The 13,116-nt window shown below is 37.2% G+C and overlaps 1 protein-coding gene across 3 annotated transcripts in view; it reads left to right on the forward strand.

Annotated features, from left to right (window-relative positions):
- The first annotated feature begins 4,975 nt into the window (after positions 1–4,975).
- LOC126203984 (ceramide phosphoethanolamine synthase-like) overlaps positions 4,976–13,116 on the forward strand; it is an 85,709-nt gene continuing 77,568 nt past the window's right edge. Inside the window, exons 1-3 of one of the 3 annotated variants that reach the window (XM_049938413.1) lie at positions 4,976–5,127; positions 5,471–5,653; positions 5,841–5,996. In XM_049938413.1, coding sequence (XP_049794370.1) covers positions 5,477–5,653; positions 5,841–5,996 — 333 coding nt within the window. In that variant the 5' untranslated portion in view covers positions 4,976–5,127; positions 5,471–5,476. The other 2 variants (XM_049938414.1, XM_049938412.1) reach the window with 2 other exon arrangements.

Here is a 13,116-nt window from a genome sequence, read left to right on the forward strand (position 1 = left end):
CAACAGCATGTAGCGTTATTCATCAGTTCAAATAATTCGTCTCCAGTCATCCACAGTCCAGTGTTGTTGCTCTTCACACCACCTCAAGTGTAGTGGAACCCATGGATGTGCAAAGCAAGTCGTTGCTTGAGAGGTATTTAGAGCACTTGATATTGTTTAAAGTAAGTTAGTGAAACGATATCCATTTGTAGAAGATGAAAAATTGTTGTACTTAGTTGCTCTGGAAGTATTTCTCAAAGCTGGTAGCAGTGCATTACTTCTTGTGATGATGGACATGACTGAGGAAATTTTAACAATGTTTTAAAGTCCATGAACAAGACATAAAGATTTTGAGTATTTTTCAACTTAACAAACTGTTTCAGTCACTAAACATTTTTACACAAAGCTATATACCTATGTATAAGTGATGCAGCAGAGAAGTGGCACACATTTCTATCAGGAAGCAGGAAGTTGTATTGAGTAATCAAGAATGGGGTACCATCACATGTGGAGTTCCTCAGGGTTCAATTATGGGCCTTCTGCTTTTTATTATTTTTCTTAATGACCTATGGTATCTCCATCTACAGACTACTATAAATTAATATCTTTTCTCTGACTGCAATATTTACTGACAATTTACAACACAAACTTCAGGTGTCAGCTGATAAGGTTTTTGGGGGTATTGTTAACTGGTTTAACGTAAATTGTCTCTCTCTCAATTACAGTAAAACCAACTTTATTCTGTTTCACACAGTCTCTAAATATGAAGAACTAGGAGAAAAACTAGCATATAGCTAGGATGGATCCTTAGAATACCTGAGCTTGCGTGTTGATAGCAAACTAAACTGATCGAATGACATCTTGAATCCCTACAAAAGCTGTGTCCTGCAACTTATTCTTTCGCATTATTTGCTCTTACAGAAACATGGAAACCATAATATCTGCTTATAATGGTTATTTTCACGCCATTGTGACATCTCGACTCCTATTTTCGGGAAATTAGCCACTGGCTATAAAAGTGCTTTACGCACAGAAAAGAGGCAGGGGGCACTCTAGAGCACTTTTTAAGGAGATTGAAATCCGCACATCCACTGCACAATATATATTACCACTGGCGTGTTTTTTACGGGAAAAACACTCCACCTTAAACCTAATAGTGTGTGTCTTAATCATGATCCTAGAATGTATCGACTGTGAGCATCCAAATCTGAGTATGGAATAAGAGGTGTTTCAGTTCAGTGGCTGCAAGGTTTTTATTGGCTTCTCTTTACAAATTACATGTGTAGTTGATGTTAAGCTCTTGTTTACACAACATAAGGCAATTTGTACTGCAAGTGTAATTTTACACTATATAACAATTCCTCAAGCACACCTATATGGTTTCCAAGTAGCTGTAACCCTCTAATACATTCGCAAATGCTTACTTGATTCTATGTTTATTTATTATTGCAAACATATTTAAATACTTTTATATTTCTTTAATGGAATGTAAGCTGTAGATACCTCAATATGAAATTTTGTAGAGCTGCTTGAACAGGGTGATTCCATGATGCTGCTCCAAGCTTTCAGGGGTAATGAAGAAGAGTAAATGTATAAATTTGAGGTAAGGCACCGTTCTGATGGCTCTGATAGTAGACCTCTTGTACTGCAAGCTCTTTGGTTTCCATACTTTCGGAGGAGGTAGTATGGCCAAAATAGGAAAAAGTTGTCTGGTAAACATAGGCTAAAAAAACATGCTTTATCAGCTATGATCACTCTTTCAGCAGAAGAGATGAGTTTCACAGTAGCAAAGTTGAACAAGCAGTCATAGCTTTTGAGCTTTGCACTATGGAGCCCATGTTTGGAGTAACAGTGCATTGTTTTCCTTGTTTTGGTCTCAAAATATGGAAAGCAAAGAGCGTGCAGTAGAAGTTGTCCACTGTCGGCTATTTCAGAATGATTTTTGCTTCCAACTTTCGACTCAGTCTTTTCCAGACCAGGCTCTCTTACCTCGAATTGATACGTTTACTTTTCTTCACCGTCCCCCAATGTTTGTAACATCATCACAGGCTCACCTTGTATAATCCCATACGGTAGAATATGACCACAATAAACTTGTAAAACTGACAATTTCATAGCCTGTGACATATTCACAGCATGGATCACCAGAACATGAAATAAATAAATAAATAAATAATGTGATCTGCTTCTGTCTGAGTAATTTGGATGGCATTTTGTAGATTATTTGATGGTCTTTATAAACTTTAAATATAGGATACAGCTTTTGTTGAAGTTTTCAATTAAAATTTCAGTGATGATTTAGTTAACTATTTATTTGGTTGTTGCATAAGTTTGTAGTGCTTTTCCATAAATTTCATAAATACAGCAGAACTCGTCAAGCCATGTTTGGAGTGCATTTTCAACTGGGAAGTTTCTTGAAGGCTGTACAATAGAAAGCAGAAAAGGTGAAAATCTGATGGTGCAAAATCAGGTGAATAAGGTAGGGGTGGAATGACCTCCCAACCGAACTGTTGTATAGTGCTTTTTTGTCAGTCTAGAGTAGTAATGTGGGCAGACGTTATTGCAGGGTAGCATCACTCCATGTAGTCGTTGTTTTTTGATTGCATCTGCAAGTCGTCTCAGTTGTCGATAATAAATGTCAATGGTGGCGATTTCACTTCGCGGCAACAATTCATAGTTCACCACAACCGTCGCTGTACCACCAGATGCATAACATTATCTTTTGTGGATGCACACAGGTCTTTATATGGGTAGATGGTGGTCACTAGTAACGATACAGGATAGGAATGGTCGGTGTCTTTCATGAGCCAATTGATGACGAGCAAGCAGAGATGCGCAATATGCTCAGCCACTGATTTTTGTGATTTTGGCTTAGGGCATGTGGTGCCCATACACCCGAGTTTTTAACCTTTCTCACTGCGTGCAAATGCCGCACGATGGTTGAACGCTCATGGTTCATCACATTTTCCAGTTCTCGACTACACTGAAGTGGATCATTGTGGATTAATGCGGTAAAACAATCTTCTTCAAAATCTGATGGTCTTCCTGAACATGAAAAGTCACTAATATCAAAATGATTCTTCTTAAAACGAGAAAATCATTTTACTGACCAATAGCAATATTTCTATACACGGCGCAGATGTTTCTGAGTGCCTGTGCTGGTGTCACTCTTCTATTGAACTTAAACAGAAGAATATGCCGTAATGTTCTGATTTATTCACTTGGCACGCCATTTTCTAGCTTCCACAGCCCCGCTCACGATACCCAAATGAGAAAATGACAATATGTAAACTCAAATAGCAACAGTAAGCTACAAATAAAAAAATGACATCTATGAATGAACCAATAGCAACCAGAATACTAGGATGGAAAACAAAATCGCTAAAACTTATAGTCACCCCAATATTTAAATTGAAAATTTTGTGGAATAAAATGAAGCAAACAATGGACACAGATACTACGAACAGTTGTGAATGATGTGATTAATTTTTACTCTGACAGACTTACTTACTGGAAGAATGTTTTTGATCTAGATCCAGCTGGAGACTTATGACTACGAGTAATAGAACCGTTGATGATCTGACGCCACAGCTAGTGACTATGAAAGAGTAGATGAGAAAAAGCAGTCAGACTGGGAGAGCTGACTTATGCAGACTGTGTTTGTGGTCCAGTTTCAAAGTTCTGTGTCTGGATAACGTAATTTTGTGCTTTTTAAAGATGATTGTATAAAATTTCAATATATTTATTTCATTGTTCATAAATTGGGTGAGGTAGGCCTAAAGTACAGCTGCACTAGATACTGAGACGTTTTTCGCTTTTGAATGATACTAAATGAACAGAGTTTGGCTACAAAGAGATTAGAGAAACTATCCACGAAGAGGGCGTTGTTCGGCGCCTAACAATGCCGTCCAGTCCACAGTAAACGGCTGCGGTGAAAGAGAGAACTGTATCTTTGTGGAAACAGGTAGAGCCGTGGTGCATACCCATTATAACATACCATATTGTCTTTAGGATAACAAAATACAGTCTGCCACACTTAAAATATAACCTTCCGATGTACCAAGAGTAGCTCCAATTTAGTAACTAGAATGAAAGCTCTGTGCGCACGATTTACTCTGTGGTTCTTGTTTACGCTCCACAGATTCTTTGCACGTTATTCTGTGCCCCGCTAAAAGAATGTTTCTATACAGAATTAATATTTACAAGAATATCGTGCCCTCTTCGCAAACAACAATATTAACAATTTACTATCATTGATGGTAATATGCTGTATTCTGTTCGTGTCTTTAATCACAATAAATGTATATCTTACCTCTACAATTTAGTAACTAGAATGAAAGCTCTGTGCGCACGATTTACTCTGTGGTTCTTGTTTACGCTCCACAGATTCTTTGCACGTTATTCTGTGCCCCGCTAAAAGAATGTTTCTATACAGAATTAATATTTACAAGAATATCGTGCCCTCTTCGCAAACAACAATATTAACAATTTACTATCATTAATGGTAATATGCTGTATTCTGTTCGTGTCTTTAAGCACAATAAATGTATATCTTACCTCTACTTAAAGAAACTAAAATCTCTTTCAGTTGAACAGTCGGTTTATTTTTATCAGTTATTGCGGAAATTTACTTGAGTACACCTAGAAGGATCGTAGTAAATAACCGTTCAGGACTTATTATTCTCCTCGAACTTCTATAAACTTAAGATACAAGGGCCCTAAATGTTATAACAACCGACGTCGCGAACCATTTATAGACGTCGGAGACTGTAGGTCCAATATATGTGTCAATTTAGTGTTTCAGGTCTGTTTCACAAAACTGCTCTTTTGTACGTATCTTATTCCTGTTATCGATGTTTTATTATTTCATTAAAAACTTAAATGGCTATCTAAGAACATATGATACAGTAGGTGTACCAAGCGCGTCACAACAGTACGACATTTGTTTACTTAATGCTTCCGCATGCCTCATCTCGGATGATAAGGAGCACAAACCTTCGCCCGCTTCAGTACGAGGTGATGGCAGTGGTGAATCACATTTAGACCGTGAGTGGTTCTGTACTGAAAACTGTAAGCGCAGTAGACCACTGGCAGCAAACCGCTACATGACACAGTTTCACTGGAGTGGAGCAGCAGTAGCTCTACGAGGTACGAAAGGTATTAAACTTCCGGGAGCATCGAAACATAACAGAAGCGCAACAAGGTCGCGGTATATCTTTGAGTGTATCTTTGATGCAGCAGAAAGCAGCATGTGTCAAAATGCTGTCATTGCGCAGGAGTGCAAGATGCTGGAAATTTGGCGACATGAATTGATTCGTTCGTGTTAATGGTAACTGTATAGCAAGTGCCGTAAACAGTGATGTTATCGATAGCGACAGCTTCTCTGATGCATTCCTTCTTGAGACAAAAATGCTCTTTGATTATCCTGTAAAGTTTATTAATTGTTTAAATGTCACTTGAGTTATTTAAATTATGTTTCCTTCTGTAACAGTGAGATATGGCACCTGGCACAGTTTTGGAATGGACAGTTGACAGTGTTGCGAAGTGGTTAGAATCCCACGACCACAAAGAAATAATAGTTAAGAAATTCGTTGAGAACGAAATTGATGGCAGGGCTCTACTGCTGTTAACTGAGGAAGATATACGGCATGAAATTTTTCAGCAGTGCCCCCAGGTAACGTAGAATACCTTTTTTAATTTTGAATTATTTAAATTCGGATCTTTTTCATGTTATGATTGAACAAACTTTGTGCTGGAATTGACCAGTTGCAGTGTGGTAAAAACACCAATGTACATGATACAGTGTATAATACATTTTGTTGGCCAATATGAATGACACATTTATTATTTTACATGTTTAGCGTGTTGGCGTTTTGAAGAAGTTAATTTCAGACATCCGACGCCTACAGCTGCAGAACCAGCAGGCTATTATCGCTTTGGGCTACGACCCAGCTATATTCCTGCATTTTTCGTGCACTGGTTTTCTTCCAAACCAACTGTGTGTGTCCCGTGTGGAGGTAAGATATTGATACCTTATCTATTTTCTGGTTTGTTTTAGGTCGTAGTTCGAAAACATACAGAATTTACTAGGATGTTCTTGTAGTAGTATGATCTTCCTGTCGTCTGCCAGAGCATTTGTTTATATTGAAATACACATACGTGAAACACTTGTATAACCCCCTCACTGTCTGAACTTCTGTATGGATAAATTATGATGAATAACTGTTGTATGAGCTCATATTTTGGTTGTGTAGCTATTATGCTGATCAGCACAGACTCTAGACTAAATGAGCTGTTGTAGAATGTTACCTATGTACAATGGACCATTTGTCACTGAGCAATTCCACACTCTGTGAAACAATGAAAATGGTCTTGAGGCAGTAAAATATCATTAGCAAGTTGGAATATGGAGGATTCTAAAGTGTGTAGCATACATTAAAGTTTCTGAAGACACATTTTGTCACAATTGCCTTCTGCCAGATTATTTTCTTTGTTAGATACAAAAGCATTAAGCCTTTCTTGTCATTTTATTCACATGTTCCCTTGTAATCCTCTTCTATTGCTGGCATCCCAGATTTAAGCAGTTGTTTCCCTACACTTATCTTCGAATATCATTGGGAACTGGTATGCGGAATAAAGCGCTTGTTTACCAAATTGTACCTGTGCTCAAACTCTAATGACTTTGTCATAAATAGGATATTAAACTGTAACCTTTTCCCTTCCTGTTTAAGATAAATATTTAGTAACTAGTATTGCCCACATAACTTTACACTGAAGCTTGAATTGTACATGACAAGCTCTTGTCATTATGAAAAGGTTAGTGTGTCTAGCCAATCAGGAAATCTTAGAAATGATCATGTGATTTTGTTGTTTTTAACAACTGTGCTATGTGTAATAGACACTGGTTAGGAAGAGCAAAATATTTGGGAGCACATTGTAATATGCTTTGTAGATAGTCAGGAATGCTTGCCTCACATCAGAACAGGTTGACATTTTCATTACACTAGATTCTATTTGTGTTCCCAATTCTCCTCTCTGTAAAACTTCAGAGAATGTAATAGTAAAATGTCCATAATTCCACATATTCCCTGCTTCCTCTTTCATGTGTCCCTATAACTACATTTGTTAGCTCATATGTAATTTTCTTTAATCCATACGATAGACGGTATTCTGTACAACCAGTTCAATCATTGCACACTATTTTCAAATAAGTACACAAAGTTCACTGAAGCCTTGTTACTTTACATACATGTTAGTACTTGTGTTCCTGTTTGGATTGTGCAGTAGTTTAAATTCTGTGGCAGTCGTCCCTGGTAACAAACTTGTAAATGAATTGATTTTTTGGTTTTGTGCTCTTTTATAATTTTTGCACATTCTTGTAATTTTGATCTTATTACCTTTGTTCTACAATTAAATTTGTTTTCAATATTTACTGGGCACTTCACTTTCCACAGAACATAGATGCTAGAGGCTTGAAAAATAATCCGTCGTCACATTCAGTAGGCGAAAGCAAAGAATGAAGACATGAAGGTGGAAGAAGTATATAGAGGGGCTATACAAGGGAAATGAACTTGAAGGCTATATTATAAAATCAGAAGAGGGAATATATATGTGAGATAGGAAACTTTGAGAAGAGTTTGACAGAGCCCTGGAAAACCTAAGTATAGAAAAAAGGCCCCTGGAGTAGATTACATTCTGTCAGGAATATTGATGTCCTTGGAAGAGTCATCTGTGACAAAACTATCCCACATGGTGCACACTGGACTCGTACTCAGGAGGACATAGGTTCAAATCCACATCTGACCATCCTGACTTGGGTTTTCTGTGATTTCCCTAAATCCCTCCAGACAAATGCCAGGATGGTTCCTTTGAAAGGGCACAGCCGATTTCCTTTCCCATCCTGGAATCATTCAGAGTCTGTGCACAGTCTCTAATGATCTCAATGTTGACAAGGCATTAAACTGTGATCTTCCTTTCTTTACTTCACCTCATGTGCAAGATTTATGAGATAGGTGAAATACCATCAAACTTCAACAAGAGTGTAATAATTCCAATACCAAAGAAAGAAGGTACTGACATATGTGAATACTGCCAAACTATCAATTTAATAAGTCATGGTTGCAAAATACTAAAATGAATTCTTTGCAGAAGAATGGAAAAAGTGGTAAAAGCCAACTTCAGAGTTGGAGCATTGGAGAAATGTAGAAACATGCATGGCAATACTGATCATACAGCTCATCTCAGAAAATGGATTAAGAAAAGACAAACCTATGTTTACAGATATTGTAGATATGGAGAAAGCTTTTGTAAATGTTGATTGGAACACTCTTTGAAATTTGGAAGGTTGCAGAGGTAAAATACAGGGAGCGAAAGATTATTACAACTTGTACATAAAGCAGATGGTAGTTAAGAGTCAAGGGGCATGAAAGGGAAGCCATGATTGAGAAGGGCTATTATTCATTCTGTACAGTGAACAGGCAGTAAAAGAAACCAAAGAAAAATTTGGAGAAGTAATTAAAATTCATGGACAAGACATAAAATCTTTGAGATTTGCCAGTCTGTCTGGCAGGAAAGGACTTGGAAGAGCTGTTGAACAGAATGGACAGTGTCTTGATACAAAAGAAATAAGATAAACATCAACAAAAGCAAAGCAAGGATAATTGAATGCAGTGGAATTAGATCAGGTAATGGTGAGAGAATTAGATAAAAAAAGAGCCACTAGAAGTAATGAGTGAATTGTGCTGTTTGGGCAGCAAAATAACTGATGATGGTAGAAGTAGAGAAGATATAAAATGTAGACTGGCAATGGCAAAAATGGTGTTTCTGAAGAAGATAAATTTGACATAGAATATGATTAAAGCTTTAGGAAATCTTTTCCAAAGGTGTTTGTCTGGAGTGTAGCCTTGTATGGAAGTGAATGTGGGCAATAAACACTTCTGACAAGAAGACAGTTGAGAATTTCGAAACGTGGTGCTACAAGAGAAGCTGAAGATTAGATGATTATATCATATAACCATAAATTTGTAACATAACGAGACTATATCTGGATTGATTGATAGGGGACATTTGGAGACATCAAGGGATGATCAATGAAGTGAAGTGTTGGATGGAAGTAGGAGGGGGGTATTGAATTGCAGAGGGAGGAAGAGGTGTGACTACAATAAGCAGGTTCAAAAGAATGTAGGTTTCAGTAGTTATTCGGAGATGAAAAGGTTTGCATTCGATAGAGTAGTGTGAAGAGATGCATCAAAGAGTCTTTGGGTTGAGGACCACAACAGCAGCAGTCTGTAACTCTTTCACATTAATTGGATTAGTCTCAAGCTCATTTGTGCTGTTATTTCTTTCTGTTTGCATCTAAGAGTGAAGTCTAGATACCATTTTATTTTCAGTGGTTTATCGTAAGAATATTATCACTGTTATTGACATCTGCCATATTCCTGCCTAAGAAACCACTTATTCCTGTGTAAGAAACTACTAGAATATTTGTATCTGCAAATAAGTACAAACTTTGGGTTACTGGAAACGTCCGATTACACCCATCTGCTTTGACCAATATGGTGGAAACTCCCATATTGCGACTGATGTCATTATGTAAAGATGACAACAAACACAAAAATAAATCGAAAAACCATCAAACACATATTCCTCCAAAAATATAATGAAACTAATGGGACAAGTGGGAGAAATTGGGGGTTTTTGGGTGGGGACAAACTAAAAATAAACACACGCCACTAAACCAAATGATAAAATAAAATGACCACATCCTTAAAAAAATCAACTGAAAACAATATCCAATGGAATCGCACACTTCCCTTGACATACAAAAAACACAACAAACCAACAAAATTGGAATTGAACACTTCCCTCGACCTGTTATCTTTACGACATCTCCACTTTTAGCTGTCCCTGATCCCAGGTGCCAAAACTTTAGTAAGCCTCATTTCTTCGCGACACACAGAACACTTCACGACTTCAGCCAACAGCTGAAGAAATTTTATTAGAGACAACGCACTGGCCCCCATCATCGCCGACAACTGAAAACTGTTGACCTTGTCAGTCATATCCATACCTACCAAAGACATAAACAAAGCGATTTACCAGAATTGACACACAACGAACAGAAAAAGAAAAAAAAAAAAAAAAAAAAAAAACTACAATGACATCGACGTAACAAAACCAAAATCGTTAACTCCCTGAAAAATATTCTGCTGAAAGCACAGTCACCACCGATACCACACATGTGCAATGCTACCATGCAAGTGAACCCCATATGCCACATAACACGCTACCCATAAACACACCACCAGAGATAACCACCGACTGCAGCAATATGCCACTTACAAACACGCCACACACACAAACTAAACCAAAACATCACCTAACACACAAACGCACCACCGATCACATCAAAACAACACCTACAAACACGCTACTCTCACAAACTAAACTCAGTGACTTCACACATAACAGCCACCTTACGTCACGGATCAAAGCCGATGGGTGGAATTGGACGCTTTGGTTGACCCCAAACTTTCACTTATTGTGTAATCAGTAACTAATTTTTAACTCATTTCTGTTTATTGTTTTGACAGTTGCTTTTATGATGCAAAGCTATTTCATCTCAAGATGGCTAATGCACAAAAGCTATTTAGGTCAATGATTCAATGTTTTTTAATTCGTAACAACCATATAATTTACTATTTTTTCAGTGTTACCTCCCACATACATTCAAATCTCGCATTGTCATAGCAACGTTTCCTCATATTTATGGTAATTAACATGTAACGATAGACACTGTGCTTGTGCAACGTCTGTATGAAGGAAAATGGTACTCCTGGTTTGTGTGCTGTACTTTCATGTCATTTAAACAGAAAATATATTAATATTGCTTGTAACTATGGAGACAAAAAAAAACTCTGCTCCAGTTTTCTGCCTTGTTTCCACTCCTTTGAAGTGTGTGTTTCGGCTCTAATATCTGAATCATGCATGTGATTGGTCAGAAAGTTCTTAAGGCCAGTGAGTGAGTGTTTAGATTCCTTTTATTGTAGTACACACTTCCCTTCCTGTGATCTTCATGAACTTCAGTTTACCATTATGCTTTTTTTAATGTGAGATAGTCTGAAAAACATTGTCGCATTTCTTACTGTTTCGTTTCTTAGCTTCTTTGAAGTATCTGTTGTTGACAAGGTAAATTTTCGCTACAAAGTTACCATTTGTCAATATTATAATAAAACTTTCACAACAATCTTTGCAATCATGGGGCAAACACACTGTGTTTAAATTTGTCATGCTAATAATTTACAATAAATCAGGCAAGGGATTGGACTTTTGGTGTATAATCTCTCTTTCATATTTATATGAATGAAATACAGCGAAAATTTATGAAGGGTGAATTTTTATGCTGGGCATGACAAACTCTGGTGATTTGTTGGTAGGCTATTAAAGATGTTGTAGGAGGAAAACTAAATCTTCTGGGAGATGACAGAAGCGGCCATTTTAAGCAAAAAATATTTGTTACATGTATGGTCCATCATAAATGGTTTCTGATATAATAGCTTGCAAATACTTGTCATTTTTGTGAAATGATTTTTTCTTATTGTGTAGGTAGTCTCCCACCCTGCCCCCCCCCCCCCCCCCAATATATTTTTGACAGTCCACAATAAATTTACCACAGTTGCTTTCAATCTTTAGCAGAGTGTGTGCTGACTTTATTTTGACCGTTAGTTAAGGTGAGCACTCACAATAAACACAATCTAAATTAGTCAATTTTCAATTGTCAGTACATTTTCAAAAATGTTTGTGTAATGTCGCGAGGTATTGGTGGCCAAATATGTATACCACCACAACCAGTCTGATATGTTGCATTGCTGAAATGGTTGGATGTGGAAAGTCTTGATTGTAATAGAAGTTCTTTGCATTCTGTCTGTCGTATAGAACACCCTCAAATTGTGCTATCTGTGCATGACTCTGGAACTGACTTAGTATCAAAATGTCACTCTTAACATTATCTGTGCTACTGGTTTTGTAACGCCATGGCTGTAGATCAAATTACTTGAAGAAATACAGGAACTGACCTCTTTTATAAAAACTTTGTTTATGGAAAGTTGCTTTCCAGATTTATTATGCCAATTGAAGATGGACGAAAGCCCAAACTGCTCTCAAATAAAGTTATAAAAGAAGTGGTAGATTGTTGGGTTTTTTCAAGTAATTTTCAGCTTGTGCTGAACGAGGTGTACAGCTTACTGGCTTTGCATTTGGAATGATGTCGCTTCAAATTCCCATTTCTTTGATCTAAAAGCAAATTGTCAGTTGTCATTGCACTGTATCCTTCAATCATAATAGGGAATTTTACTGTGGAAAATAGTCCAAAATTGGATATAGAGTACTCTACATGCCTTCGGTTGGTATGACCTAATAGGAGGTTAGTGTTAATCTCTGTAAACAGTAATTTTCAAGTTAGGCCGGCATAACCTTGTTGAAACTATTCCTAACTGCTTTATGATGTGTAATATACTTTTTGCCAGTGGCCTGTAAACTGTTTATAATAAGCTTGTGTATCTCCACATCCTCAGTTGTAGTACAACATTCAAAAAAAAAAAAAAATGTTCAACCCAACATTCATTACCCTGAAATGCCTGGGACTTGACTTGATTTTTTGCACATACAGCCATACTCCCCTTTTCTTCGAAACCAGTTTGATGAGACCAGTAGTGGGGCTCTGAGGATGCTATTTCAACCCACTGAGAAGATCATCTTGCAATAATGGGAGGTGTCAGATTAGTTGCAGTAGGGAATCCAAGCAAGTTTTATACATGTAAATCCTGGGGAGCAAACAAAACTGGCCAAGCCATTCAAGTGATACCCTCACATTCTGTCGCTTCTTCCACCAATTGTGCTCTACGGGACAAGCAATAGCATCCATAAATGGAAAATGGTAGTAAAAAATTATCTTTTAAAAAAGTAGTTTGACATTAAGGGCCTAGATGTAGTTGTAAGTGCTGTAGTCTTGGATTAAGGTCCACACAGTGGTACTATTCGAGAGGAATAAACTACATACATACATACATACATACATACATACATAAAAGATGTAGCAAATAAAGTGCTACAAGAGTACATTATGTTGTAGGTATATTC

The sequence above is a fragment of the Schistocerca nitens genome, chromosome 9 (genome assembly GCF_023898315.1).
Source record: "Schistocerca nitens isolate TAMUIC-IGC-003100 chromosome 9, iqSchNite1.1, whole genome shotgun sequence".
Taxonomy (NCBI): Eukaryota; Metazoa; Arthropoda; class Insecta; order Orthoptera; family Acrididae; genus Schistocerca; species Schistocerca nitens.